Source organism: Cygnus olor, chromosome 17, assembly GCF_009769625.2.
Source record: "Cygnus olor isolate bCygOlo1 chromosome 17, bCygOlo1.pri.v2, whole genome shotgun sequence".
In the NCBI taxonomy this organism is placed as follows: Eukaryota; Metazoa; Chordata; class Aves; order Anseriformes; family Anatidae; genus Cygnus; species Cygnus olor.
The window spans coordinates 12,965,121-12,990,142 of record NC_049185.1 but is presented as its reverse complement, the minus strand read 5'-3'; the positions used below and the strand labels follow the sequence as shown (position 1 = coordinate 12,990,142).

The window sequence follows — 25,022 nt, the reverse complement described above, 5'->3', positions numbered from 1 at the left end:
ATTTCTGCGGGAGCAACCATTTCGTTCATCTTGACCAGCAGAACTGAAGCCAGCTCTATCAGCAGCACAGTGTCCCTGATGATTTTGAACATCCACGATCTCGTCCATGTGTCTGTCCTGTATACACACGATGTTACGCTCGCGTGACTTAGAATGCTACAACTGACCCTTAGAAACACCCACAATGTGATATCTAGCTCCTGGCCTCAGAAATACTGGAAAGGGTTTAGAAGATGCATCTCAGAACACACGGTACAGGTGTCTACCTTAGCACCTGCCTAGCAGTTTTCCACCTGGAGTGTCCTGCTCAACTGCTTGTACGAACTTAGACAGAAAACTCTTCAGTGAATGGTACCTACCATACCTTCCTCTAATTTGAGAAACATCCTCACTCTACTGTTTCTAGGAGAAACACCATTAAAAGCTGTTCACTTTTCCTGATCTTTATAACCTTACTGTCTGTATTTCTAGCATATTTTAAGGGGAAATTGCAAGGCAAAGGGAGAAACTCAGTATCTGATGGAATTAGCTTATCTGACTCAGTCTCCTTCTTTGCTTGGCAGCAGCATCCATTGAATCAGAGCAATATTTATCTAAGTTCTGTATTTGTACTTCTACTTTATTATATGCCAGCCGTATAGCAGTCATGGTGCTAATTTAAAAGGCTTAAGAACATGGAGAGCTAAAAAGGGATTGCTGACTTGATGTTTTCAAGGCGTGTGAAGCAGTTACGCTTTCACCCAAGTCTATCAAAATTAAATTCTTACTATAAAAAGAAGCACTTTGTTTCAGCCGCTTCAGATGTGATTGTATGAGTTAGAAGCCCTTTGTCTTAGTTCATGTGTGTTTGGTTTTGAGGGCGACAGGAGATAATATTTTCCTTCTCAAACTTTCACATAAACGTTAGATCCTGAATACATTAAATTTTATGCTCTAATATCCAAAGAATGAATTGTTACTGTGGACTGAATGCACTTACCCAGGCGGTTTAAAGTGTGTTATCATCAGGAGAAGCTGGTGCTGACAGTTGAACAAATTATTTTTCTTGTTATCAAAATGGGGGGTTTTGGCAAAGGCAGTTAGAAACTTCCCTGGAAAAATGTAGAAAAGGTAGTAAGCATTGATAGTAGACCTCTCAGAAGAGGTAGTAGTAATTTACTTTCTTGGATGAAAGCTTTCTCTGCTTTTCAATCCTTGACTCATTCTGTAGAGAATGATGTGTGCTTAGAAGGATCATGTGCTTTCTGATCTTTTAATAGACTATAGCAGTGACATTTTTATAATGCGTGTGTACAGAGGCAACTGGGAAGTGTTAGATTTTGCATCACATTTTCTGTGATTTTTTAAAGAAAGGTTTTTAATAGTTATTAGCTATTTCTTTGTTAATGAAAGATGGGTATCTTTCAAAAAAATTGAACAGACTGCTTTTAGAAATAGCAGCATAGATCAAGAAAGACTGAGAAAGAATTATTCACCATATTGCTAGCCAAAAATAATTTTTTACTGTTACAGACATCCTCTCATATCTCTGCTTCATATTCAGTAGTCTGTCTTCATTCTCCGATGGTATATTTTTACTGAGGATCTCAAGGCACTGAGGAATCTGAATAAGCATAGCCGGCTATGGAATGATAAGGTGAGGTGACTTATAATGTCCTTGATGCGGAATTAAAATACAGAAGCAGCACAGAAGCTTGAATGAACTGCTTCTCACAGTGTTACTGTAATGTCTGACTGGTGGTTTGCGGTCCTAAGCCTTTTACTATCTTTCATTTGAATCATCTCCTTGTTCTTACTACAGTTTCTTAGCTGCAGGAATTTGCTCTGCCTTTTTCCTTTCCTAAGCATATGCAGCCAGAATCCTGTTTATCCAGGATGCAGTGAATGAAGACCCTGCACTTTCCAGAGAACGGCCATGTCTCTTGTTTAGCAATATCACCAAAACCCTCTAATTTTTTAGTGGATTTGTGTCTTGTGATGGTTGCCTTCCTGACTGCCGCTTTCAAGTTGGACGTTATCTGCGTGCATACTGATAGCCTGCTGCTGCCAAGTGTACTGAAGGCAATACTTGGGCTTCTCTATTTTCCTTCAGAAATTCAGTCTGATCTAAAGTCTTTGGGAGAAACTCACAGCTATTTGAACACAAGCGCCCCTTGCACCTGTTGGCCTCCTTCTGTGAAACGTCTAGGAATGAAAATGTTCTTATAAATCTCCTGCCTTTTATTTTATTTAGACAAAATTAGCCACCAGGTTCAAAGTCAGAGATTTGTGCTGGCTGCTGTAAAAGATCTGATGTTGAAAGTTAATCTAAAAGTCTTTGGTGCAGAATATACTATAGATCTGTGAACTCGCTCAGAAAACAGTTCAGGTTATCTCCGTGATCTTGAAGTGCAGCATCTCCTACCTGTCTCAGTTAAGAAACAACTTAAAAATTGCTGGTTGAGGTCTAGATTAACCATGTTCTTAAGGAGGACAGTGTGGTGGGGCATTTGTATTGATTCCCAAACAGCAAAATTTGTTCTTTCCCTGTCCCTCTAAGGGTACAAGAAAACAGGAATTTCTTCTGAGTTACTGAAGAAGCGGAGATTCGCTCTTTGAAGTTAGAGAAAACCAGGAGCTATTTCTGGGGATGTCCTTACACCGTGGTGTGGTGGTTGCCTGATAGTGGGATGAGCGATGACAAGGCATAGTGTTTGCATTACGGTGTTGGGATTGTTTTGAATATCCTCTGCTTGTCTGTGTCTCACTGAACATACTGGTTGCTGCACACTAAGTAATGTTTATGTAAACCCGTGCTCTCTAAAATAGAGTTGGAACATTTTTCAGGATCTCTGCTGGTGATCACATAGATATGATTCTGGTTGAGTAATTTGTCAGCAACTCTTTGTTTCAAGTTCTGTTCATCAAGTCAACGATACTGATAAAAGAGCTGCATTATACCAGTGGGCAAACTTCACAACTTTTTGTATTTTTTATGGTGACCGAAGTAAATTATATTTTGAGCTAGACTGTTAACTCAGTTTTAAATGCAAAATTTTTTCTACCCTTAAAAGTGGGGTGCAAAGTACCGATTTGATAGGCATGTACCAGCCCATATATTGTGATGCTGGCAGTAAGCAGAGCATCCAGCAAGCCAAATAAATATGATCTGATGGCATGTAGCATGATAAACATTGAATTAAATGATGCGTATTATTTTGGTGTCTTTTATTATAGTGATGTATCTGAAGAATATTTTCAGGTCATCGTGTTACTTGCTTAATTGACATCAAAATCCATGGTTTCTATGAGGCAAAATAAAACTGAAGTTGTGCTCTTTCTGGCTTGTTTCAGTCTGAACGTGCTACTCGTTCTATAAATGCTTTGGAGCTGAACAATGCTTGTCAAATTTGCAGTAAGTCATGAGCAGTGGGTTCAGAGATAACTTCACTTGCTGTTTCAATAATTGGCTTCAGTGGCTAAGTTCAAAGAGACCTTAATGTAATTCATAGCTACAAAATGGTCTTATTTAAGCCATAAATGGCTAGGAATACAAAGTGTGCTGCATCATTACAAGAGCGAAGTTGTGCAAAGTTAATGCGTGAAGGCTTCAAAATCCATTTGTTGGTTTAACTACTTGTAATTGTTTCACAACTGGCTTTGAAATTTGGTGGAACATTTATAATGGATATTTTGCACTGTGGGATTACTTCATTGTGAATGTAATTCGGCACTTGATGAACTGCATGATGATGATTGAGTGATTTTAGTTGCCCAATATGAAATATCTCCATTGGACCCAGAACCTGGCAGAGAGGGTGTTTTGAGCGGGAAGGTTATTGTTCTGGGATAAGGCTCAGCTTGCCTGATCTGGGTGTGTTGACATTGTAATTAAAAAAAAAAAAAGAAAAGAAGAAGAAATTTAGTTGTTAATATGTGGTAGTGGGAGACTTTATATTCCTTCTTAGAAACGAAACAAGATGGTGGCAATAGGAAATTCTATTTAGGGAGGGCGTGTGAGCCAAGCTGCTTTCTGCAATATATCCCTCTGCTCTATCCACATCATCCGGCACTGCTTGAGGAAGGATATTGGTGGATATGTCCCAGTCTGGCTAGCTGGTGGGCTTGCTGTGGATGAATTCATCTCATTCCTGCTTGAACCTTTCAGAAGTTGGCCACTGTGAGCTGGCACGTTCTTGCACAGAGAGAAGGATTCTTAAAGAGGTAGCAAGAAGCAAATAGCAGTGCAACGTGAAGGCATTTACTCTGTTCAAGGCCAAGATATAGTTGTATTTTTAAATAGTGTATGATTTTCAAAAGCCTCTCAACTGAAATGTAAAGCATTATTTTAAGTGCTTTTGGAATTACATGTACTCAGTTTTTACAGAAATGTAATAGCAGCCTAGGAAACCACAAATACAACTTGTAGAGCTGTGATAAAAATTAGGTCTGAATCATACAGAAGATGCTTATATACTTTAAACTATTTGTCTTTGGCACTCTGTTTTAAGAATGCCATAATGTTGGGAGTTGTATTTGTAACCATGAGGTCTTGGAGTCCTTAAGGTAACTCACAGACCAGAAAAGAAAACTTACCAGGTTCCAAAATTCCAAGTTACTTTCTCTCTAAACCATTGTTGGGATTTTCGAGGAATGATTCATGAGCTTTTGAAAGCTTGGCAATAGTGACATGAACATTAAGACTGTGAAAGAGATAGTTAAGAAATCTTGTTCAGGCTGCTTTTTCAAAAATAGTGCTTCGTTTTTATCTTTCGTATTCTTTTATTTGTCTTAGGAAAGTGACACTTCTGGATTGCGGCAGTCTTTGAAAATATATTTTCTGTGTCACTTTTCTACAGGAACCGTTGTCTGATTTATTTCCTATATGCTATATTTTCTTCATGGTATGGTAAGAATTTTTTTAAGATCTTCTTTTTTTACATAGCCCTTGGAGCTCTTCAGCAGTATTATCTACTCCATGCAACCATTTTTGAATATTTACAACATATTTGTTAGTCTTAATGTTTATATGTATTTTGCCAAAAAAAAAAAAAAAGTATTCTTAACAGAGTTAACAAGTTGAAGTGGTCTCCTTTTTAAACTTAGAAAGGTGTTGGCTTTGAAAAGCCACAGTATTAGTCTCTTAATGGTATCAGCTGAGTTAGTATTATCTTTCTAATTTGAAATGTTTTGAAGAACTCATGCACAACCCATACCAGATGATCATTGTTTAAAATAATATTTTCACTTTCTCGTACAAACAAACCACATGAGAGTAGTGTTCCAGCCTCAAAGTACGCTGTGCAGAGTCAGACTGCATGTGACTGCATGCAGAAGACCGGGATTACGCAGTCTGTTTCGAGTCAGTTCAAACATTATCCTGCTCTGTTCTGGAAAGTCCTCTTTGTTTCCGCCCCAAATGGACAGACAACTTGCTTCTCTCCATGGAAACACTGCATCTGTGCCACCGAAGTCACGAGTGGTGATGTTAGCAAGTGATTCTTCCTTACACTGTCAAGTCACAGTTCCAAATGTTTTATCATTTAAGTGTTTTATCATATTTTTAATGTTGGCACTACGTGGCACTAGGGAAGGAGAGCGTGGTGATGGCAGCAGGCCTGTCAGATGTCAGCTACCCTTAAAGAACAATTGGTGCTGCTACGTTCTTGTCGTGACTGTAGGGTTCTTAAGTGGAGTGAGCTGAGACTCAAACCTTTTCTCCTTTTTCGCATTTAATAGTGCATTTAGTTCTTTTGTAGTGCTAGTTGTTAAAATACACTCTAGAACGAAACCATGGTGGGCAGCTGTTTTATTATCGTGATTCCTCTTTGATAGCTGGAAAGTATTCTGCTTTGAGGTAATGCTAAGAGCAGGAACAGTGCTTTTGGTATCAAATCTTCTTTTGCTAAGGCTTAAATGTTTTCTGGGACGATTGGTAAAGCTTGACTGTAAATCAACGGGTTTAATTACATTTCACATGCATACTTCATTAGCAGTTTGTATGATGTATGAATGAAAACGTGCTTTGCCTTGCTCTCCTTTTATATTCTGGTTTACATTTTCTATAGCTACTAGCAGTTCTGGATGTCTGAACTTCTGGGAGTTCAGTCTGAAGTGCTTTGAGTTAGTCTTATTTTTTCCCCTGAGTAATGATTTTCTCCCTTCTGTTACTTACTGTCACTTTAGCACTTGAGTCTTTAGATATCTTTTCACTCATGAAACCGGAGCATAGGTAGTATTTAGTGCACATCACAATCATCTCACTCAACTGAGTGACATATGTGTGTTTCAACAGTGCCTGTCGCTTCAGGAACTGTCTGGCTGAATGCTTTTTTTAATTCAGTATTGTGTTTATTATCATTATTTTTTTTAATCTCAGCTTGCCAAAATAGTTCGTATTTACTTATCAGAGTGATAGGTTTTATTTTCTTGAATCAATGGTTTTAAACTTGTTTCTTGTGGATTAGTTCAAGGTCTGTGAAAGAGAACTAAGAAAAATAAGGATATTATTAATTGGCTAAAAGGGCCAATGCAAGGATTCATGTCTGCATTTGAGAGTTTGTAGTAGTCAATGCAAAAAAAAAGTTGCATTTCATTTGAGAATGTAATGCACTGTCACGCCATATGAAATCGTGTATTTTTCCCAGTAGCAGCACAAGTGCAAAGCTTGTGTTTAAAATCTTCTCTTTGCTCCCAACAGCAGTGTTAGTAAAATGTGTGGCTTTCTGAACACTGAAGCAGTGCACGTTATCAGGCTTTCTGGGCATTGCCTTAGGTTTCTGATATGATCTTTTGAGAAACGTGCAGTTGATGTTACTGCCTATTTGTTATAAAGATTCTTTTCAGGAGAGCTGAGAAAGATTCAGAGAAGGGACGCGAACAAATCAAGACAAGCAGCTAGCTGCCCTCTCGTATGAGAACTAAAATGAGGTAATTGACATGTGAAGCCTGTTAGGAAGTGCCTAAAATCACTCGTTAGAAACTTGTGCTTTCAGTGTTTTGTGAATTCTATTAGGAAGTATCAAGTCCTGCCTCTTTCTAAGACTCAAAGTTGCATTTTCTCTGTTGCAATAAGGCGCTAAATTGCCAAAATGTTTTTGCCTGTATTTTAGCAGTTTGTTGCATTAAGCTACAATTTCAGGAACTCTGAAACCAGGGCACAAGGGATTGTGTTACTGCTGGCCTAGTTGAAGGCTCATGCATTGAAAAAGGCAAATGACACAGCAAATACATAACCTCTGACTGTGGAGAGCAGGATTAAAATATGAATGAGCACCTTGAGCCAGGAAATGCAATATCAGAAGGTTCTAGCTTTCTGTTGGCCAAAGGCTTGTTAAACATCTATTAATAAATAATTATTAACTGGCAAGATGTAATTTTTGGGGGTGTTTTAGTGTGTTTTATTCTTTTAATATTCCTATCCTTGCACGATACAGGTGGCTACTAACTGGGTGGTACTGGAATGGGGTTTGGGGAAAGAAGAGGAAAACAAACAAACAAACAGAAATGGTAATGTGTGGAAAACAGTGGCAGGATACTGTAAGCACGCTTCTAGTGTCCTGCTTTTAGAAGGAGGTCTTTCTTAGGGAAACTTGCTTCTGATCCAAGCGAGGTGGTTGAATTCCCATAAATGTTGTGTTTGACACTGTCAAAGAGGGCTTTGAACTAAAAAGAACTGACCTTGATAACTCCTGCATTTCTGTATTTGTACCAAGTCCATCCTTATTGTGTAGAGTTTTCCTGTTTTGTGAATTCTGATGGGTTGAGGAAAAAAATAATAGAAGCAGGCGTGGAGATCCTGGCATCGGAGGGGAGGGAATAGGGATGAGGAAGAATAGTCAGCATTTATGTGAGAGAGAAAAGGATGAAAATATGAAGAAATCTGATGCACGCAGATTAAGCAGGGAAGATAGGTATGTAGTAAGAGGAAAAAACCAAGTGTTTCTGCTGTGCCCAGAGTGACATCTGACATGCTCCTGTGCCTCTGTATAGCTGTGTGCCCCTCAGTCATTTCACAGCTTTGTCACATTTTCACATCTGTCCCTCTGCTTTGATTTTAGAGAGCTAACTCTGCTTTCATACTCCCACTTAGAAGTTAATAGTGAACTGGCATACGGCAGGCAAAAACAATGGAGAACGTTTTCACTTTGGTAGTCATAACTCTGCAGATGGGTGACCGACATGCTTCTGGCAATGCTAGAAAAAATGCTCAGCAACCTGCACAGTGCTGCCTGGAGTTTTCATGGAGTATAACTTAAATTGTAGACAAACACCGTGCAGTCAAGGCAGTAATTAAATCTTTTTAAAGTATAACATTTTTGCAGACTTAGCAAATGACTTGAATTTGGCATAGCCAATCTTGAAATAGCCGAAGAAATGTTTCACTTTGCTATTTAGGTTCACAAAGCAGCATGATGGATACTTTATTTATTTATTTTTTTTTCTCCATGGTGAATTGATTTTTAGGAACACTAATGTGCTGGCTGTTAATCATGCAGGAAGGGTAAAACTTATCCTGGTAGGTAAAAGGCTTTTCTCTTTAGCCTTTATTCCTGTACTACAATATTCTCTGTCCTCACTAGGGTTTCTCTTGCCTTGAAACGTACCAGCACGCACACCTGGGCATTGCTGGTGAGGGTTTGGGGAGCCTGCAGTTGGGCAGCCTTTTGCCTGTGCATGTGTACTGACGGCTGCCAAAACGCCACGTGAATGGCAGGATGGAGAGCTGGCTCCTGTTTGTCGTGTCCTGAGCAAACAAAACAGTTGAGCAAGCAGTCTGTTGCTACATGTCTGCTTACTTTTTTTTTTTTGTCCAGGTTTTTGTTTATATGTGTGTTGTTTTACAGGGGAGCATAGCTGTTCCGTCAGTGCCCTAAATATAAGACTCAGCAAATATCCCAGCTGTGTTCGTGCAGACCAGTTTATGCTTTTGGTGGTGGGGCGAGACCAGTCAGCTTACAGTTTGGTTTTAATTCACGTTATAGACGAAAAAGGTTTTCTAAAGCTTTTGTGATCAGAAGGAAGATGCCTTCTGCGGCAAAAACCTCACGGCACAGTTCCTGAAAGTCATAGCTGGTGTGCCGGTCAGTGCAGCGCTGGTCTGAGCAGCTCAGGGAGGAGCAGGGCCCCCCTCCTCTTTCCAGCGCGGAGCTGGGGCACTGCTTGGGACTGAGCAAACTGTCTTGTGATCTCAGACATGCGATTCCCACATTGCTGAGGTGGATGTTTACTTCTCAGTTGCCATCGTTTAACTCTGTTGATCAGTCTTAGCTTTTCAGTTCCAATCTCTTTAAGACTTTGTTCTTTTTATCCTGATTTTCCCTGTTCTCTTGATTTCTCTTGCAGCTAATTCTCCAGTCTCAAGTTATTTTTGTTGGGATATTGCAACACTTGAAAAATGTGACTGAAAACAGTAGGGTGTGCAGAGCGGTTATATCTGTGCATAATGTTGTTAGTAATGCTGTTAAGGGCTTTGTTTTTCTTAAAATAGCCTTGGAGTTTAAAGCTCAACATGAATACAGCAGCATTCAGTGAAGTGAGTTATTTTGATGCTTTAGGTTCAGATTGGTGTCTTTTAATAGGAAATAATTTTTGAATAAATTGAAGGGTTGGAATTGCTATCCTGGGAAATGCTGCTGCTTGTTACTGTGAGGTGGATTTAGCATGTGTTTCATACACAGGCTCTGTGTGTGTATGCATAGTACTTTATTCTGCAGGAGTTCCAATACTGATTTTGTTTCATGCCTAATATTTTTCTGTACAGGTTTACTCCAGAGTTGGAAGACAGAGAATAATATATTGTATCCATGTTTGGAAAAAGGTAGTTGCTGTAGACGAAGAGGATTAACTCTGATATCACAGAAAGATGAGTATGTTAAAACCAAGTGGACTTAAGGCTCCTTCAAAGACCATCAAGCATGGGGGTACATTACTGAAAACACCTGCGTCTGTTGCACCTGGTAAAGAATATTTAAACATCTTAACTTTTCTCTTTTTCATCTCTTGCAAAAAAAAATCTTCTAAAAGCTATGAGCATACACTACTTTTACTATTTACACTAAAACACTTTTGCTTGTATTTCTGATGTAACAAAAATGATGTGTAAAACATGCAAAAAATTAAATATACTAATTGAATGCCATCTTGGTTCAAAACAAACTGTTTTTAAATGGTTTTAGTAAAAATCTTGTGAAGTTTATATTAAATGCATTCAGTGTCTCTGTCCTTAGATTCTAAATTACTGTATTCCAGAGATTACAGTATTTTCATAATTAAGAAAATTTGGAATTGTGCTCTTCCTCTTAGAAATAATGCTTTTCCAAATGCTCATTACTTTCAAACTATGTAATGATGCTTCCTGGAATATTAGTGTGTTTGATTCCTGTTGCTTTCTCTTTGTGCTTGATTCCAGCTCCAGCAGAAAAAGCAGCTTCCAGTGAAAAGCCCGCAAGTACAACCACTGCAGACGCGCATGACGAGTTTGTGGATGATTTCAGAGTTGGGGAACGTGTTTGGGTCAATGGAAATAAACCTGGCTTTATTCAGTTTCTTGGTGAAACACAGTTTGCTCCAGGACAATGGGCAGGGATTGTTCTAGATGAACCAATTGGTAAGAATGATGGCTCTGTGGCTGGAGTTCGTTATTTCCAGTGTGAACCCTTGAGGGGAATATTTACAAGACCATCGAAATTGACAAGAAAAGTGCTGACAGAAGATGAAGCCAATGGTACTCAGGCAGCTCATGCATCTAGAGCTACATCACCAACTTCCACATCGACTGTTAGCGTGGTGTCTTCGTCCCCTGCTGCGCTTCCGCCGTCAGGAATTCCACAAAAAACAACACTTGCTGCTAAGGAACATTCAACTCCTTCTCAGATTAGCAATCTTTCAAAAACTGCAAGTGAATCTATATCAAATCTTTCTGAAGCTGGATCACTAAAGAAAGGAGAAAGGGAGCTCAAAATTGGAGATCGAGTTCTGGTAAGATTTCTGTGTCTGTTTTTTGATTGATGTATTTTAACTTCTGCTAATACTCAGAACTTCTCTACTGTTTCCTTGATTCAGGTAATGTAAATTTATGCTCTAACACTGAGTGTCTTCTGTAGGCAAGCTCTTCCCATGCAGTTTTGCATCTTATAGGGAGGTCTTTGCAGTGCCAAGACAAAATGGTTAATTTGGCAATGTTTATTTAGTTATGTTTTGCCAGTGTTTGCTCAAGACCAAATGGTTTTATTAACCTATACGTAGTTTGTCTTTCCAGAACTGCGAGAACTGCAGTCCTACTAAATAAAAGCTGAGCTTGTGAGATTTCCATGCATCTCTCTTTCCATATTCAGGGCTGTATCTTTAGAAAGCTAACAGTTCAGTAATTGATTGTTCCCTTGAGTAGTGATAGGCAGCGACAGAAGTAGTCACATAATGCCACTGATCACCCAGGATTTACGTGGTCTGTTGGTGATGTGCCATGTTACTTGGCTGCCCTTCATAAATTCAGAACCATAAATGCTTCTGCTGATGGATCGCTGTCATCCTTTTAAAAGGGAGCTAAGTTTTGTTAAACTTTTTTTTTTTTTTTAAATAATAGTATTGTATACCTTTCATGTTTGGATCAATATTATAGGGGCTGGTATGTGTTTTCTTGTAAAGGCAACGGGAATGAAGATTTACCATAACAGCCATGGCTTGACATTAGTAAGGTCCCAAATTCTGTTTGTTAAGTAGAACAGATTAAACTTAGTATTTCGTCCTCTCTACTTCCTGTTTGCCTTAAGTCTTCCTGTTGAATCATCAAATGGTAGTTTGAGGTTCCTAGCACAGCATGACAGCGATGCATATGTGTAATTTACATGCCAGTGTTAGACAGTGTGCACAGGAATATGGATGTTAAATGGACAAGATTCTTGTCTGCTGGTTTTTAACCCTTCCTGTTTTTTTGTTTTTTTTTTTGTAAATATTCACGTTTTGGTATTAAGTAAGACGAAATTTTTGATCCTGGGCTAATCTTTTTTAGTACATCCTAGGCTCTGCTAATTCCTCCTAATAATTCAAATATAAATGTCTTAAATCTCCAGATCAGTGGGAATAATAAAAAAGTTGGCTGAATAATCCATTCATCCACTAGGGTTTTTTTTTTTTTTCCTTGCCACTGAACTCCTTCCTGGACTGTAGAATTGGACAGTTAGTGAGGAATTGCTGGAAGCTGTCCTCAGAGCACCAGTTACTCTGAAAGACCTGCCTGTCACTTACTGTGGCTTGCCTTGGCGATCCGTCTCCAGCAGTGGTACGATTGCAACCGGACCGCTCTGTGGCACGTCATTTGCTTTTCATTTATACTGGCAGCAGGAGCTTTTCAGTAATGTGACACAAGGTGAGAGGCTTGATGGCGTTTGTACTTCCCACCTCAGCACAGGATTTCCCCCCCGAGCCCTGAGAAGCTGCAGTCTGGCCGCGCTGTTGGTACCGACTAAACGCTGCCCCCGTTCCTCACTGCTTGCGCTGACTGCTATTGGATACTCAGTGGAGGTTCTTAGTAATATCTATGCCGTGCTGATTAGATACGTGGGGAAAACAACTGCTGAGAATTGCAGCCTGAAAACAGTGAGCCTCCAGCAGTGCAGGATTGCAGTTCAGCAGAACAATGAATTCATGATAGACAAAAGCTCATTTGGGAGTCTTATTAAAATACTTAACTGCAAAAGTATGTCCTCAAGGGCAAATTCATATATGGGTAAGGCACAGCTCATTAGCTAAGATTACATTCTAGAATGGACTTCAGATGTGGCTCAACTTTGTTGATCTTTGTGTGTGATCTAGGCTGGGGGGTGTAGCACTGGAGTATTTCAATCTGGTAATTTTTTTCCTCTAACTTTGATTTTTAAATGTATTTAATAGGAATTTTTAGTTAGGAACTGACTGGTTCTCAGTGGTACCTTCAGCAATAAAAGCTAAATGATAGTTGTTTTTTTTTTTTTTTTTTTTTTTTTCTGCCCCATCTGGGTTATCAAGAAACAAGAGGCCATTCTGGCAGATGTTTAAGTGCCAGAGAAATGCATTTACCAATTCACATCTCTCCTCCGCTTTTTCTGCATTACAAAAAAGTTGACCGAGGCTTGCTGAACCTGAAATGCTGTGTTCAAAGCATTTCAGGCTTGACAAATTAGCATTTCCCAGCAGCTAAGCTTTGTTGGAACATTTTTCAGTTCCTACTGAAATGTTAGTCCTGTTCCCCTGGAAGAAGAGAAGCTGTAAACTCTTCACGATTGCTTTTGCTTTGTGCCACAACAAGCTACTGCATCAAGTGTTCATAGCCAGCGGTGTTGGGATGAGGTAGCTTGGTTAAAGGCTGTATGTGCAAAGAGATCCTGACGAGCTGATTAAGGCTCTAGCGCATGGTGTTTGTTGTTTTGTGTGGATAGAAAAGACGTCTTAAGTTTATTTCCTCATTCCTTTGATGTCTCCATTTGTTTCACCAGTCTTTGGTGCACTTGGTTAGAATTCCCTAATCCTACACGGTCCCATATTTAGAGTTGCTCCCAAACTTCTATGGGAAAACTGATATGGCTTTAAAAATATCAAGAGATTTAGTACTAAAGGAAGTTTCCAGTGTTAGGTATCTACTTCTGCTTTAATTAGGTAGAAAGAAAGGAGTCGTAAAGGATTTTTCCCTAATTCAAATACCATTAGGAAGAAGAGTGGTGACACACAAACTGTTTGGGGTGCTCAATCAGATGGTTGTCAGGGAAAAGAAATTCCCCAGTAGAAAACAAGTGGAGTTGTGGGGTGATCACCTACGTATTCTCAAATGCTTGCCAGCTTGGAGTGTTCCATGTTAGGTTGGGCTGAACAAGCAATACATGCGGAGATGAAAAGATCTGGGAGGCAAAGCTTTACATTGATGTGCAGGCTTGCTTTTCCAGGGGACAGAACACATTTTTCCAAGAGACCTGGCTTTAAAATAAATAAATAAAAGTTTCCTTAACATCAAAACAGGCAGTGCTTAAAGGTATAGATGTCAGCTGAGTCAAGTTGCTGTGTTTTTTTATTTCTCTTCCCTGAGATTCTGGAGGAGTGAAAGCAAAACAAAAGCAAATCAAACTAAGCTGAGTGAATACACGAGCTGAAGCAATAAACCCCAAAAAGGAAGTTCCGCAGCAGGAGGAGACATCCCTTAGATTTCTATAATTTACTCCTCAGGGAGGATTAGGTCAGAAGAGCACATAAGCTCTCTGCTGGCTTGGAAATCTTCACATCCCCATGTATCTGAGCCAAACTCACCAAGCCTGCACTTAATTGCCTAGCTGACTCAAAGCTGAGCAGTAGTTTTCCTTTCACTAACAAGTATTATGAAATACTTTATGTTAATATGTAGAAATGTTGAAAAAACAGGGAGATAAGGTACATATTTAAAGCACTGTGGTTTCTGATATGTAGCTCATTGTTATTCAACTTCTCATTTGTCGTATTGATGTATAACTTACGGAAAAAATAGCTGAATCAAAGGAAAAGCTATTAATGCAAAGCATAATTAAATAGCTCTGTCTTAACCATAATTTCCACTCTTAACATCTAAAATATGTTCTAGAATCTGGATGTGATTTAGTTGTTAGAGAGAGGACATTAACTCTGGGCAGCCTGATCTCATATTTGGGGGTTGCTGTAACATAGGAAATGTTGATGGGGAAATCCACACTTCCTTCATTGCATCGGTCCAGCCTCTATGGGGTTAATGGCACCGCAGTCCAAAGTTTAACACAGCTAGAGCTGACTTGTCTACTGAAAATGAGGCTGCAGTTTTAGTGTTTTAGAGCTCGTATGAATAGGAATTCCTGTGCAGAGTGTGGTCCTGACCTCTCTTGTCTGCTCCCTTCTTGTGCCGGTGGAAGTGTTGTCACCAGGTAGTAAACCAGGTGGGGAAAGAAAAGACCTAGCTGCGAACTGATTCCATAAACAAATTGCTGTCAGGCTCAGCTGGTTTCTGTTTCCTGCTCCAGTTGCAGCCAGAGAAGCTGTTTGCCCTGGCATTACGAACACTTATGATATAAGAGCCCAATGCAAAGTTGGTTTTAAACAAACAAACAAAGAAAACCAAAAACCAACCCGTTGAAATAAAACGGGGAAACCCGCTCTGTGGGACGATTGTTGCACCTCCTAAAGGTTAAAGCAGCTTTGAGAGCATCTTAGGCTTTTTTTCCTGTATGGACCAGATGCTGTAATTGTAAATAAATAAATAAATAAACATCTTATCAACCTAAAGGGCCTTAGCCTTCTCAGAGGATTAAAGTGCTTTCATTCATTTAACCGGTTACAGCTTCATCGTGGTCTGCCAAATCTGATGCTTCTGGAGCTGAGCTGGAAAGCTGTAACTCGGGCCTCTGTCCATATGTTCCCTCACAAAAGGCTACAAACTGGATTGTTTGGTGTCTGCTGAGGGGGCCTTTTTGCAAAGTTATTCTCTACGCATGAATAACATCTGATTTCTTTTTATTGTGTCTGTTTTATAGCGTTCACTGTAAGTTATTTCTCGCTTTGTTATTTCTTATGAAGTTCCTTAGTGTTGCAGAGACCGATAGGAGATTATTGTCAGGTTTGTTTCCACCCATGTAACTTGTCTTCAAGTAAACATCACGTAAGGCTGCCAACTGATTAACTCCAGCACTCTTAAAGGGGAAAAGATTTCACATGTATAGGGAAGTTTCTCCCTTTAAAAACAATCCTGCAGTGCTAATGTGATATTTTTAAGTTTTCCATTTTCTAGCTTGTGTAACATTCTGAATAGAAAATTCTCTTCTGTGTTTAGTCTATTTAAAAATCTAAAATAGGCCCGTATTTAACTGTTAGAAAAGCAAATATTCATTTGCACTGTTACAGTTAGAGCAGTGCAAAACCATCTTGCCATAATGCCTCTGAGGACAGAACAGGAAGAAAGATTTGGAAGTTAGGGACGTGCAGTTGTTGCACGCTTACTGTGGCTGTCCCTTGCTGAACCTCACTTGTAATTGCAAATGCACGGCATGCCTAGCTGCTCAGCCAGGCTTTTGCCTTATCCTGGAGCTGAGTTGACTCTAAGGTGTTTAGATGGCTTTGTCATGTTAAGTTAAGAATAAGGGATCCTTATATTTATGGATGTACGTTGAGACGTAGTATTTTAGCTATTGTAAAGTATACATCTATAATGTAGATTAGTTTGTGAAATGGCTGCCGCAGCATGGAATGTGTTTATGAGAATATAGCTGAAGGACAGAGGGTATGTAAAGCCTGTCTGTAATTCATTGTCTTGGCGATTTTTCTCTGAACAAACTGCAGCTTTCCTTTTGTGCTACCTTTAAGCAATGTTCAGGACGTGTCATTACCTGTCTGCTTATGGGTGAATAAGATGTTGAATTTATGTCATCGGTGCAGCAAGGTGCCAAGTCGTGTCTAATCGCGAGTCCTTTGGTTTTGGCAGCTCCTTATTTAACTACATTGCAAGTGAGTTACTGTGACCAAACAGCCATAACAGGTGACTTCCCGCAGTCGTGGTAAGGGTTTGTTCATGCAAGGCTGAACTTTTTGTGCGTGTGGGCTCTGTCTCCCTTCCCCTCCCCTGCCTTCCCCAGGGAGTGACATCCAGGAACATGTTGTCCTTGGTCATTCCTGCACAGGATGGGCGAAGGAACAGTTTATTTATTTACTTACTGGAGTCTTGGCCTTTGCTTTTTTTGTGGTGGCAAATTCACAGGTGGCTTTTGTAGTATGCAATTGTTTGTTAGGTTTTTATATTACTTCCTTTATGAATAACTGGACTGCAGGAATTGAGCCTCGAGAGCAGATAACGTTTAATTATTAAATTGGTTTCTTCTGGCAGTGGAGGGTTGTGTGATAACTCCCTATCCATTTGAGTGTCTTATTGCACATTAGCTCTGTCGTCTGTTTTGGCCTTGATTTTGAACGTTACCTATCTACAACCAAACTTGATAGAAAGGTAGAAGTTTCAAAAATAACTTCTTACAAGTTTCATGAAAACAGATAATCAAGTTTTTTGGAGCTTCGCTGTACCTTCACAGATTTTCGCACGTCAGAGAATCTGCATGAGCAAGGTCTTGTCTAAATGCTGTCCTCATCAAATGGAAGCAGCTGTAGTCACTCTTACATTTTTAGATAGCAGTCACTCGAGCGTGATATCCAGTACCACAGGAAAAGCAACATCGTTAATCCTGCTATTCACAGAATTGCTGGTTTGAAAGATCTGAGTCACAGAAGTAGGTTTAAAGTCTGGTAGGTACTCCAGCACTCTTCCAGTCGTGCCTTGATCAAGTGCCTGATGTTATGCAGATATTTTGAAAAAGAAAAAGGATGATCTGGAAAAGTAGAAGCTAAACTGTCCAATATCAGGCAAAAAAAGGGAAGGGGAGGCAAAACTGACAGAGGAACCAGATGTTGACAAGCTGAAACGTGGCAGCTTTGTCAGACATGTAAACTTCAGTATGATCATGTAAACCTCCTTCTTTGAAACTCTAGTTTTAATGAAGAAAGGTGGATGATATTTTGAGATGGTTGTTTGCCTTTCTTTAATTCTGAATAGTATTGGACAATCCGACTTCCAACTTAGCATTGTACTTCACTTCTGTTGCTGTATTTGAGAACTGAGCAAGTGGTGGTACCTGCTGCCTGCCCCGAGTGGGACCAGTGGATATGGTCACCAGCAAGTTCTTTCTCTGAGCTGATGTAGCGTCAGTGCTATGCAGTGCTTTGATCCTTGCTCTGGAAGTAATTGTAAATCCATCCCAATTAAACCTCTGGATGGTCAGAGGGGTAAATAACAATGTGTGGGGCAGTCCAGAGGGACTCGGCATTTCAGCCCCACAGCCCAAGCTGTTGGTTGCATTTTGCATTCCATGGCAGCGTGTGTAAGCATAAGGAGAGGATAAGCTGTGTCACAGCCACGGAAAGCTGTGTCCTGGAGGGGACAGCAGCTCTGGAAGATCCAGGAGCCAAAGGTGCTGAAAAGGAGTTTGTGGTTCGATGCTGTGGCAGAAGAACCGATGAGAATATGTGGTCCTCTAAGCAGGGCTGACCGTGCTTCTGGTCGCTTCTAGGACACTGTGTAAAGCTACAGCCTTCGTGTTTTGAAAAGCACGTTGGGAACATTGGAGAGGCTTCAGAACACAGCTGCAAAATGACTCAAGCTGGAGAACGTAGCTTGCAATAAAAGATTTGGAGAACTCAATCTGTTTTATCTATAAAGGCAAAAGTTGAGGTGGCTTGCTTACAGTGCGTGTTCTCGCGTGGTGAATGCTGGTTGCAGGAGAGCTCTGCAGCCTTACAGATGAAAGCATAATGTGAGTCAGTGGCTAGAAGCCACAATCAAATTTGTTTTATTTCAAATTTGAATATGTTTTTAATAATGGAGCGATTAACTATGAAAATAAGCTGCCAGTGGAAGTATGCTTTCTTATGGTTATCAGCTCTGATCTAAAATCATCAACACATCCAGCTTAGTTCAGTGCTGTTACAGGGTTCATTACAAATGTAAGCAGATGAAATGTAAAGACCTGTTTCGGGAGAACCAGAGGAGATGACCTGGTGGTTCCCTCTGGCCTCGTGTGGGTGAAAGATTCAATTAAATGGAATTGCTTCTGCCAGCTGGAAATGCTTCCTCTAAAGTTTGAGGAACGGCTGAAAGATGATTCTGAGTAGTGGATCCCAGGTTTTTCAAATGTGTTTGTGAGCCTGGGTGCTTTTTGTTTTGTCAGGTGTTGAGTGTTAGGGGTTTGAGTGCTTCTGGAAATGCCCAGCCTCTGTCACAGACACGGAAATATCCAAGTGAGGCTTTTTCACCATAAATCAGTCCTCAGGCACAAGGGAGGCAGAGCTTTTCCACTCTGCTCATCCAGCATGAGTAAATGATACAGTTTTATGGACAAAGTTTCAGAAGTGGATATCCTCTCTTCAAAGAGATTTGTGTTTTCCAGTAAACGTGGTCTCAATTTTTAGACCATCTCCTTATTTTTTTTTTCTTCTGGATTATACTGCTTTATTTGTTTCCTTCTTCTACTTGTCTGGAAATGCAGCTCTGCAAATGCTCTCACAAAGTCTGACATGCTCATCCCAAAGTGCTTTCATCAGGAAGTTTTTGAAGTTTTTAACCGCTTCAGGTTTACAAACCTGTTTTATTACTTCTCTTTGCATGGCAGCAACTTAAGGTGAGCTTAGTTAGAATTTGATAAATGGGACTTACTCGCTGTTTCCATGTGTGTGACATAACAGTGGTGAATTCCAAACAAATTTCCTCACCTTGCCATGACTGCTAGCCTAACCTAGATACTCTGGTATATTAGTGCTTTGTGTTTTACAGCTTGCCTATACTGAGTGTGATAACAGATTTTAAAAAGAGGTCTGGCAGTTCTTTTCTCTGCTCCATTATTTCGTGACCTGACTTAGAATGAATGAAGGTCACGGCAAACTGCCTTCTTGGTACTGATGCTCTAGTTTTCCATATAGCTTTTAGAAACTTGTGCTGACCCTGTCTCTAAAACCAAAGGCTTGGAAAGCTTTTGCTTAAAACTGAGCAAAACCGCAGATAGCTTCATCAATGCCATTAGCACTTCACTGCCATGGTGTACTCCGATTCCTACTATCGGTAAGGATAAACATGTCAGTGTTTGCAGAAGCCAGAAATGTAGTAGCTGGCGATTCAAAGAAGCTTGATGAGGTTTGGGGAAAAAAAAAAGTCTTTGGCATTCTTCCTTGCGTCTTGTTTTAAAATAAGCCTGGTACCATGGTTACAAGACCAGTCACATGGCTCTTCTCCTGGGATCTCACGTTGCGCATCCCCATATGTTCCCGGGACATGAATTCCTCCTCGTGCGCCCTCCCACCGGGCCATGGGCTGGGGTCCCGTGCGCATCCCCCGTGCCCGCTGCAGCAGCTCCAGCCAGGACCAGCCCTTGCCAGGGCTCTTCTTCTGGATCACCTCCCTGCGGGGAGTTGGATGCCGTATCTTCCAAATCAGTGCCTACATTTTTTACCTAAGAGCGGAAGGTGAGCAGGGCCAAGGTATGAACCAAGAAGGAATGCGTGTTCCGCACCCAAGGTTAACCCGTGTTTTCCTAGAGCTGGCTCGATGTGCTGAGAGGTTTATTTCCAGTTTGAGTTGGTGGGAACAACCTACAACCATTTTTCCCTGTCTCTGGGAGCCTTTGCACATAATTATCCCTTTTCACTAGAGGCTTCAGATAGCTCTATCGTGCTTTCCCCGGGCACCTTTCTCTGGAATGTCTTTTATTTATCTATTTTATTTTTTTAGTAGTTGTCCTGCCACAAAACCACAATAAGCTTCCTTGGCCTGGCCAGTTCTGCAGAAGTTGCTGAGGAATCCCCCTGTGCAACTGCGAGCCTGACTATTGTCTGCGAGGGGATGCTCCTTATCTGGGCTATTGTTTTAGATTTCCTGCCTCATTTCTTTAATGGGTTCTTTCTGGCCTCCTTTGCTTTAACTCTGTTTATTCAGGCAGAAAACAGTACAAAACCGACCAGGGAAACAGTGCACACGGAGCTAAACAGTCTTTCTTTTCACCTAAAGATTATCCCAAATTTAACTCATTTATTAAAAGCAAACAAAACAAAAATAGAAAACCTGCTAGAAAGGGAGTGACAAGAACGACTTGCAGACCCAGGCATGACTGACAGCACACACACATGCATGTTTTTCACTTGCACTGTTCAGTTAAACTTTGATGTTTATACTTATGATTATGGTATTTATCCTCTAGAAAAAGTAGGTTATGTATGAGGGTGAATAACGTGTGGGCTTCAGGGATAGCTTTTCCCAGAAAATACTTTGAAAAAAACAATGTTACGTCTTCCCTCTTCATCCCAGTGCCCCAGAGGTTTAGAGGAGATCTGGATTCCAGGGGACTGTTTTGGTCAGTTGCGATCTTTTTCCAAGGAAGTACTCTTGCCTTTTTTTTTTTCTCTTTTTTTTTTTTTTTTTTCGGAGAGGGGATGTTTGTCCATTCTCTGCCAAGAACACCAAATACCAAACATTCTACTAGTTACTATATTAGGCTGAGTCATGATAACTGTAAACTTTGTGTATTTTTATTCCATGGAGAAGAACAATTTGCTATGGCAAGACGTAAATGTGATCTGCAGATTAAGCCTTGTTTCAAGACCCTCTCTAATTACAGAAGAAAAGGAGACTGCCACCTTAAACAGGGATGAAAAATATCTGCTTTTCCTGTTTCAGTAAGATCAAAGGGGTTAATTATTCTTCCTTGGTTTTCTGAGGCTTTAATTGTGTAGATTAGGATTTTCTTAACATCAGCTGAAGCCTTGAATCTCTAACAGAGCTGTCAGCTCTGCACAGTCGATGAACTAGGAGCTAGAGCACAAATGTGTGTCACCTAACTTAGTACTTTGAAGACACTTAGTGCTTTCATGCAAGATAATGTACTCCATTTCCAGGCTCCTCACACTTAACCTCTTGTGCGAGCACTTCTCAGATGTATTAAAATGAATTATCTAGCGTACTGTGATCATGCACCCTAATTGATGGCACAAGAAGCTTGTTGTTCTCTGGTTACTCTGGGAAGCTCCCCACAAGGAATACAATGTCTAATGGAAAAATTACATAAGGTCCTAACGTACTTTTCAGCACATAAAAAGGAGAATTACAGTCTTTGCGTTAGCAGGTTACTGCTAACTTTCTGCGAAGGCTGTGAAATAAATGCCTCATCGGATAATGTGTGCTGGAAAATACAAGTGAAAAAAACAACGGTCCTGAAAAGATCCACACTGAATCCAGTGACTCTCTTTAAGAGGTAGTTTTCATCAACATTTGCGTGTTTTCATGGTGCTGGATGCAGGCTGAACAGATTTTCACACAAATAGGGCACAGCATATTGTCATTCCGACCTGCAAGAATCCTGCAGCTCTGGCTCGTGGCCCTGCTTGACAAATGTCAGTCCCACTGAACACTTTTTGCTTCTTCACCTAATTTAATTCCTCCCTCCTCTGGGAGTTATAAAATATGGCAAGTAAGTGGAACAGGATCAAGATGGCTGTAAAGATGTAGGATTTGAAGTCTGAAAGCAAATCATTTCTGATTTCCCATTTAGGGCTGTTTAAAAAAAATGAAGAAAAGATGAAGAAAATGATTCCACCCTTCCCTAAGAATTCAAATAGTTGTTTACATCTACAGTTTTTGCAGTGCTTTGTATTATGTAAGTTCTCCTAAGTGCAAGAGCATTGTGCTGTGTAGTTTCGGAATTACTCCTTATAGAAAATATGACTTTTTCTCATTTAATTTCTTTTACTTTTCCTCGCAGAATTAGAATAAAAAGCAAGCAGCCCTTAGAAATCATCTGTTGCTGACTGAAGTTTGTGTGAAAATATAATACAAATCCTATCGCATTCAGTTCGCTAGTTATACTGCATCTTGCTGAATATCTTGTTAATCTTATAGCCGTATCAAGTCATTTAATAGAGTTGTGGCCTTCAATCTTGACAAACTTTTCCTAAATACCAAACTGGACAGAACTAAATGCTAGAGAAAGTTTGTTTTTTGTTTTTTTTTCCCTCTCTCTTCTGCAAACAATTTAGTTGTGAAGATTTGTTCAAGGTATTAAAACAAAACCCAGAGGCAAAAGAATATGCAGCTTGACATAAGAACTGGTGACATCATTAATGTGCTTTGTGAACATGATTATGCTGAATGCTTTCCACTGGATTTTGTATTTGATTTGGAAATGCAGTAAATACAGATGTGTGTCTTATTGCTTCAAGGTTGGTGGAACAAAAGCTGGAGTTGTGCGTTTCTTGGGAGAAACCGACTTTGCTAAAGGAGAGTGGTGTGGAGTAGAACTGGATGAACCTCTTGGAAAGAATGATGGAGCTGTTGCTGGAACAAGGTTAGTTTATCATCAGATAGACACCTTAAAGATCTTGCATATCTCTGTTTTGCTTTGTCTTTTTAATATCTTACATTAAACTTTACATCAAGAGAAGTCGTTAGACTGTAAACCCGACTGTCTGCTGGTGGGAGGGGGATCCTTACACACTGATTGGAATTTTATGACACCTACACATCTCTGAAAGTCTGCATCAACCCCACGTTCACTGGATTGGTTAATCTCTCCTAACTCCCATGTGAGTTTTATTCATAGACTGATAATGGAAAACACAATTTTCTGCTTTTTGAACTTCTGCTTGGTTTCCCAGCTTGGAATGAATTCTCAGTTAAGAAAATATCTCTAGGTGTCTAAAAGCTGAATTTAAGGAAAATTTTCCTGCATTGCAGGAACTGAAAGCTTATGTAGCCACGTTATAAAGACTAGGAACCATATAGATTCTTCCTTCAACAAGTCATATTTAAAAAATATTAATTCACATCACAAATTTTCTTTCATGTGTGGTGTAAAGAACAATTCTTTAACTCTTTACAAAGTGTTTCTACAAGGATTGTGCCATTTTAACATGGGTGTTCACAACTTAACATTTTAAAAGGGTTTTGATTATATATAACCAAAGATACATGTTCTGCATAATGAAATATGCATATATGCAATCAAATATACAACTGCTTGATTAAATTATCTGATTTTATTTTTATCTCCTTATCACCTTTGTTGTTGGCAGCTCAGAGAAACGTCTGAAAGAGAAAGGATGTGCATGTTTGAGTCTGAATGGAATATGCGGGAAACAGAGCTCTAGCTCAAGAGGTTTTTTTCTATTGAATTTCTGAGGCCTGCTGTAATAGTGCTACTGCAGCCCAATGAAGCCCCCTTTCCAAATCCATTGTTTAAAAAAATGCCTCAACCTAATATAGATGAGGCTGTCACCAGCTGTTACCCTGTCCTTTAATACTGTTAGACTATTTATCTAGCATTCTTTGTGAAGCCAGATCGTGTATATGAAAAGACAGAAGTTAATTTAGTGCTCTCATCTGTCTGCTTTGTTTTTTAAAGATATTTTCAGTGTCAGCCAAAATACGGCTTGTTTGCTCCAGTCCACAAAGTTACAAAGATTGGATTCCCATCGACTACACCAGCAAAAGCGAAGGCAACTGTGCGAAAAGTGATTGCAACTCCCACAGCCCTGAAACGTAGTCCAAGCGCATCTTCCCTGAGCTCCCTCAGTTCTGTGGCATCTTCAGTAAGCAGCAAGCCAAGCCGTACAGGACTAGTAAGCTTCTTTTTCTATTGCATGCTTTACATTCCCAAGCAAGAATCCACGTGGCACTTGCCTGTGATCTACTTGCATAAATTGAGAATAGAACAGATCTTGGGGAGAGTACAATGTACATTTAATTGTGCTCTCTTTTTCATTCAAAGCATGCATGAAGGAAGGAACTCTTAGCTAGCCCTGAAGAGTAACTGAATATTTGAATATTTAAGCTTACACAGTTAATTCAGGCTAACTGAGTTATTGCAATAAGAAAGGGGCTTGTGATGCCAACAAAATGAAAAGGCATCAATATTCTCTGACTGAAATCTGCGTTTAGTTGTTAATTTTTCCTAGCACACCACAAATCTCTGTCATATGGGATCTGGTTTGCACTAAAGCTTCCATGGCTCAAACTTGTTTCATTAAGCAGGAAGCTCCAAATTGTCAAGTTGTAAAAGGGTTTCTTTTACTCTTAAAGAGATGAGTCAGCTGCAAAATATAGAAGTAGCGATCATCAAGTTTTTGCTGACAAGAAGCCTCTTTCTTTTATTTTGGATTTGTTTTTTAATCCTATGAATTCATAAAGGCAAAACATTGCAAAGTACAGTGGCTCAGGTGAATTTTAACACAGTACTAATTCCACCTAATACACTTACTATGGATTCTTTTAAAGTTACTCTGTTACATAAAATGTCCTAATCTTGGGTTGCAGCAGTAAAACAGATCTTCTGAGAAAGCTGAATTTAAAAAGTCTCTCTTTAAAGGCAGTTAAAAGCATAGAAATAATTTTTTTTTCTACGATCACCTTTTTTATTTATTTATTTTATTTCGTTTAAAAACAAACAAAACCCAATGCACATCTGACTGGAAAGAGATCACCAACTCCCACTGATCTGGGC

The 25,022-nt window shown here is 39.8% G+C and overlaps 1 protein-coding gene across 13 annotated transcripts in view; it reads left to right on the top strand.

Annotated features, from left to right (window-relative positions):
• CLIP1 (CAP-Gly domain containing linker protein 1) overlaps nucleotides 1-25,022 on the top strand; it is a 69,539-nt gene that overhangs the window by 2,320 nt on the left and 42,197 nt on the right. For 10 of the 13 annotated variants that reach the window (XM_040577467.1, XM_040577461.1, XM_040577460.1 and 7 more), the window contains exons 2-5: nucleotides 9,743-9,938; nucleotides 10,391-10,959; nucleotides 22,744-22,868; nucleotides 23,925-24,141. In XM_040577467.1, the coding sequence (XP_040433401.1) occupies nucleotides 9,845-9,938; nucleotides 10,391-10,959; nucleotides 22,744-22,868; nucleotides 23,925-24,141 (1,005 nt within the window). In that variant the 5' untranslated portion in view covers nucleotides 9,743-9,844. Of the gene's footprint in view, nucleotides 1-9,742; nucleotides 9,939-10,390; nucleotides 10,960-22,743; nucleotides 22,869-23,924; nucleotides 24,142-25,022 lie in introns of those variants that run through there. The other 3 variants (XM_040577458.1, XM_040577468.1, XM_040577463.1) reach the window with 2 other exon arrangements.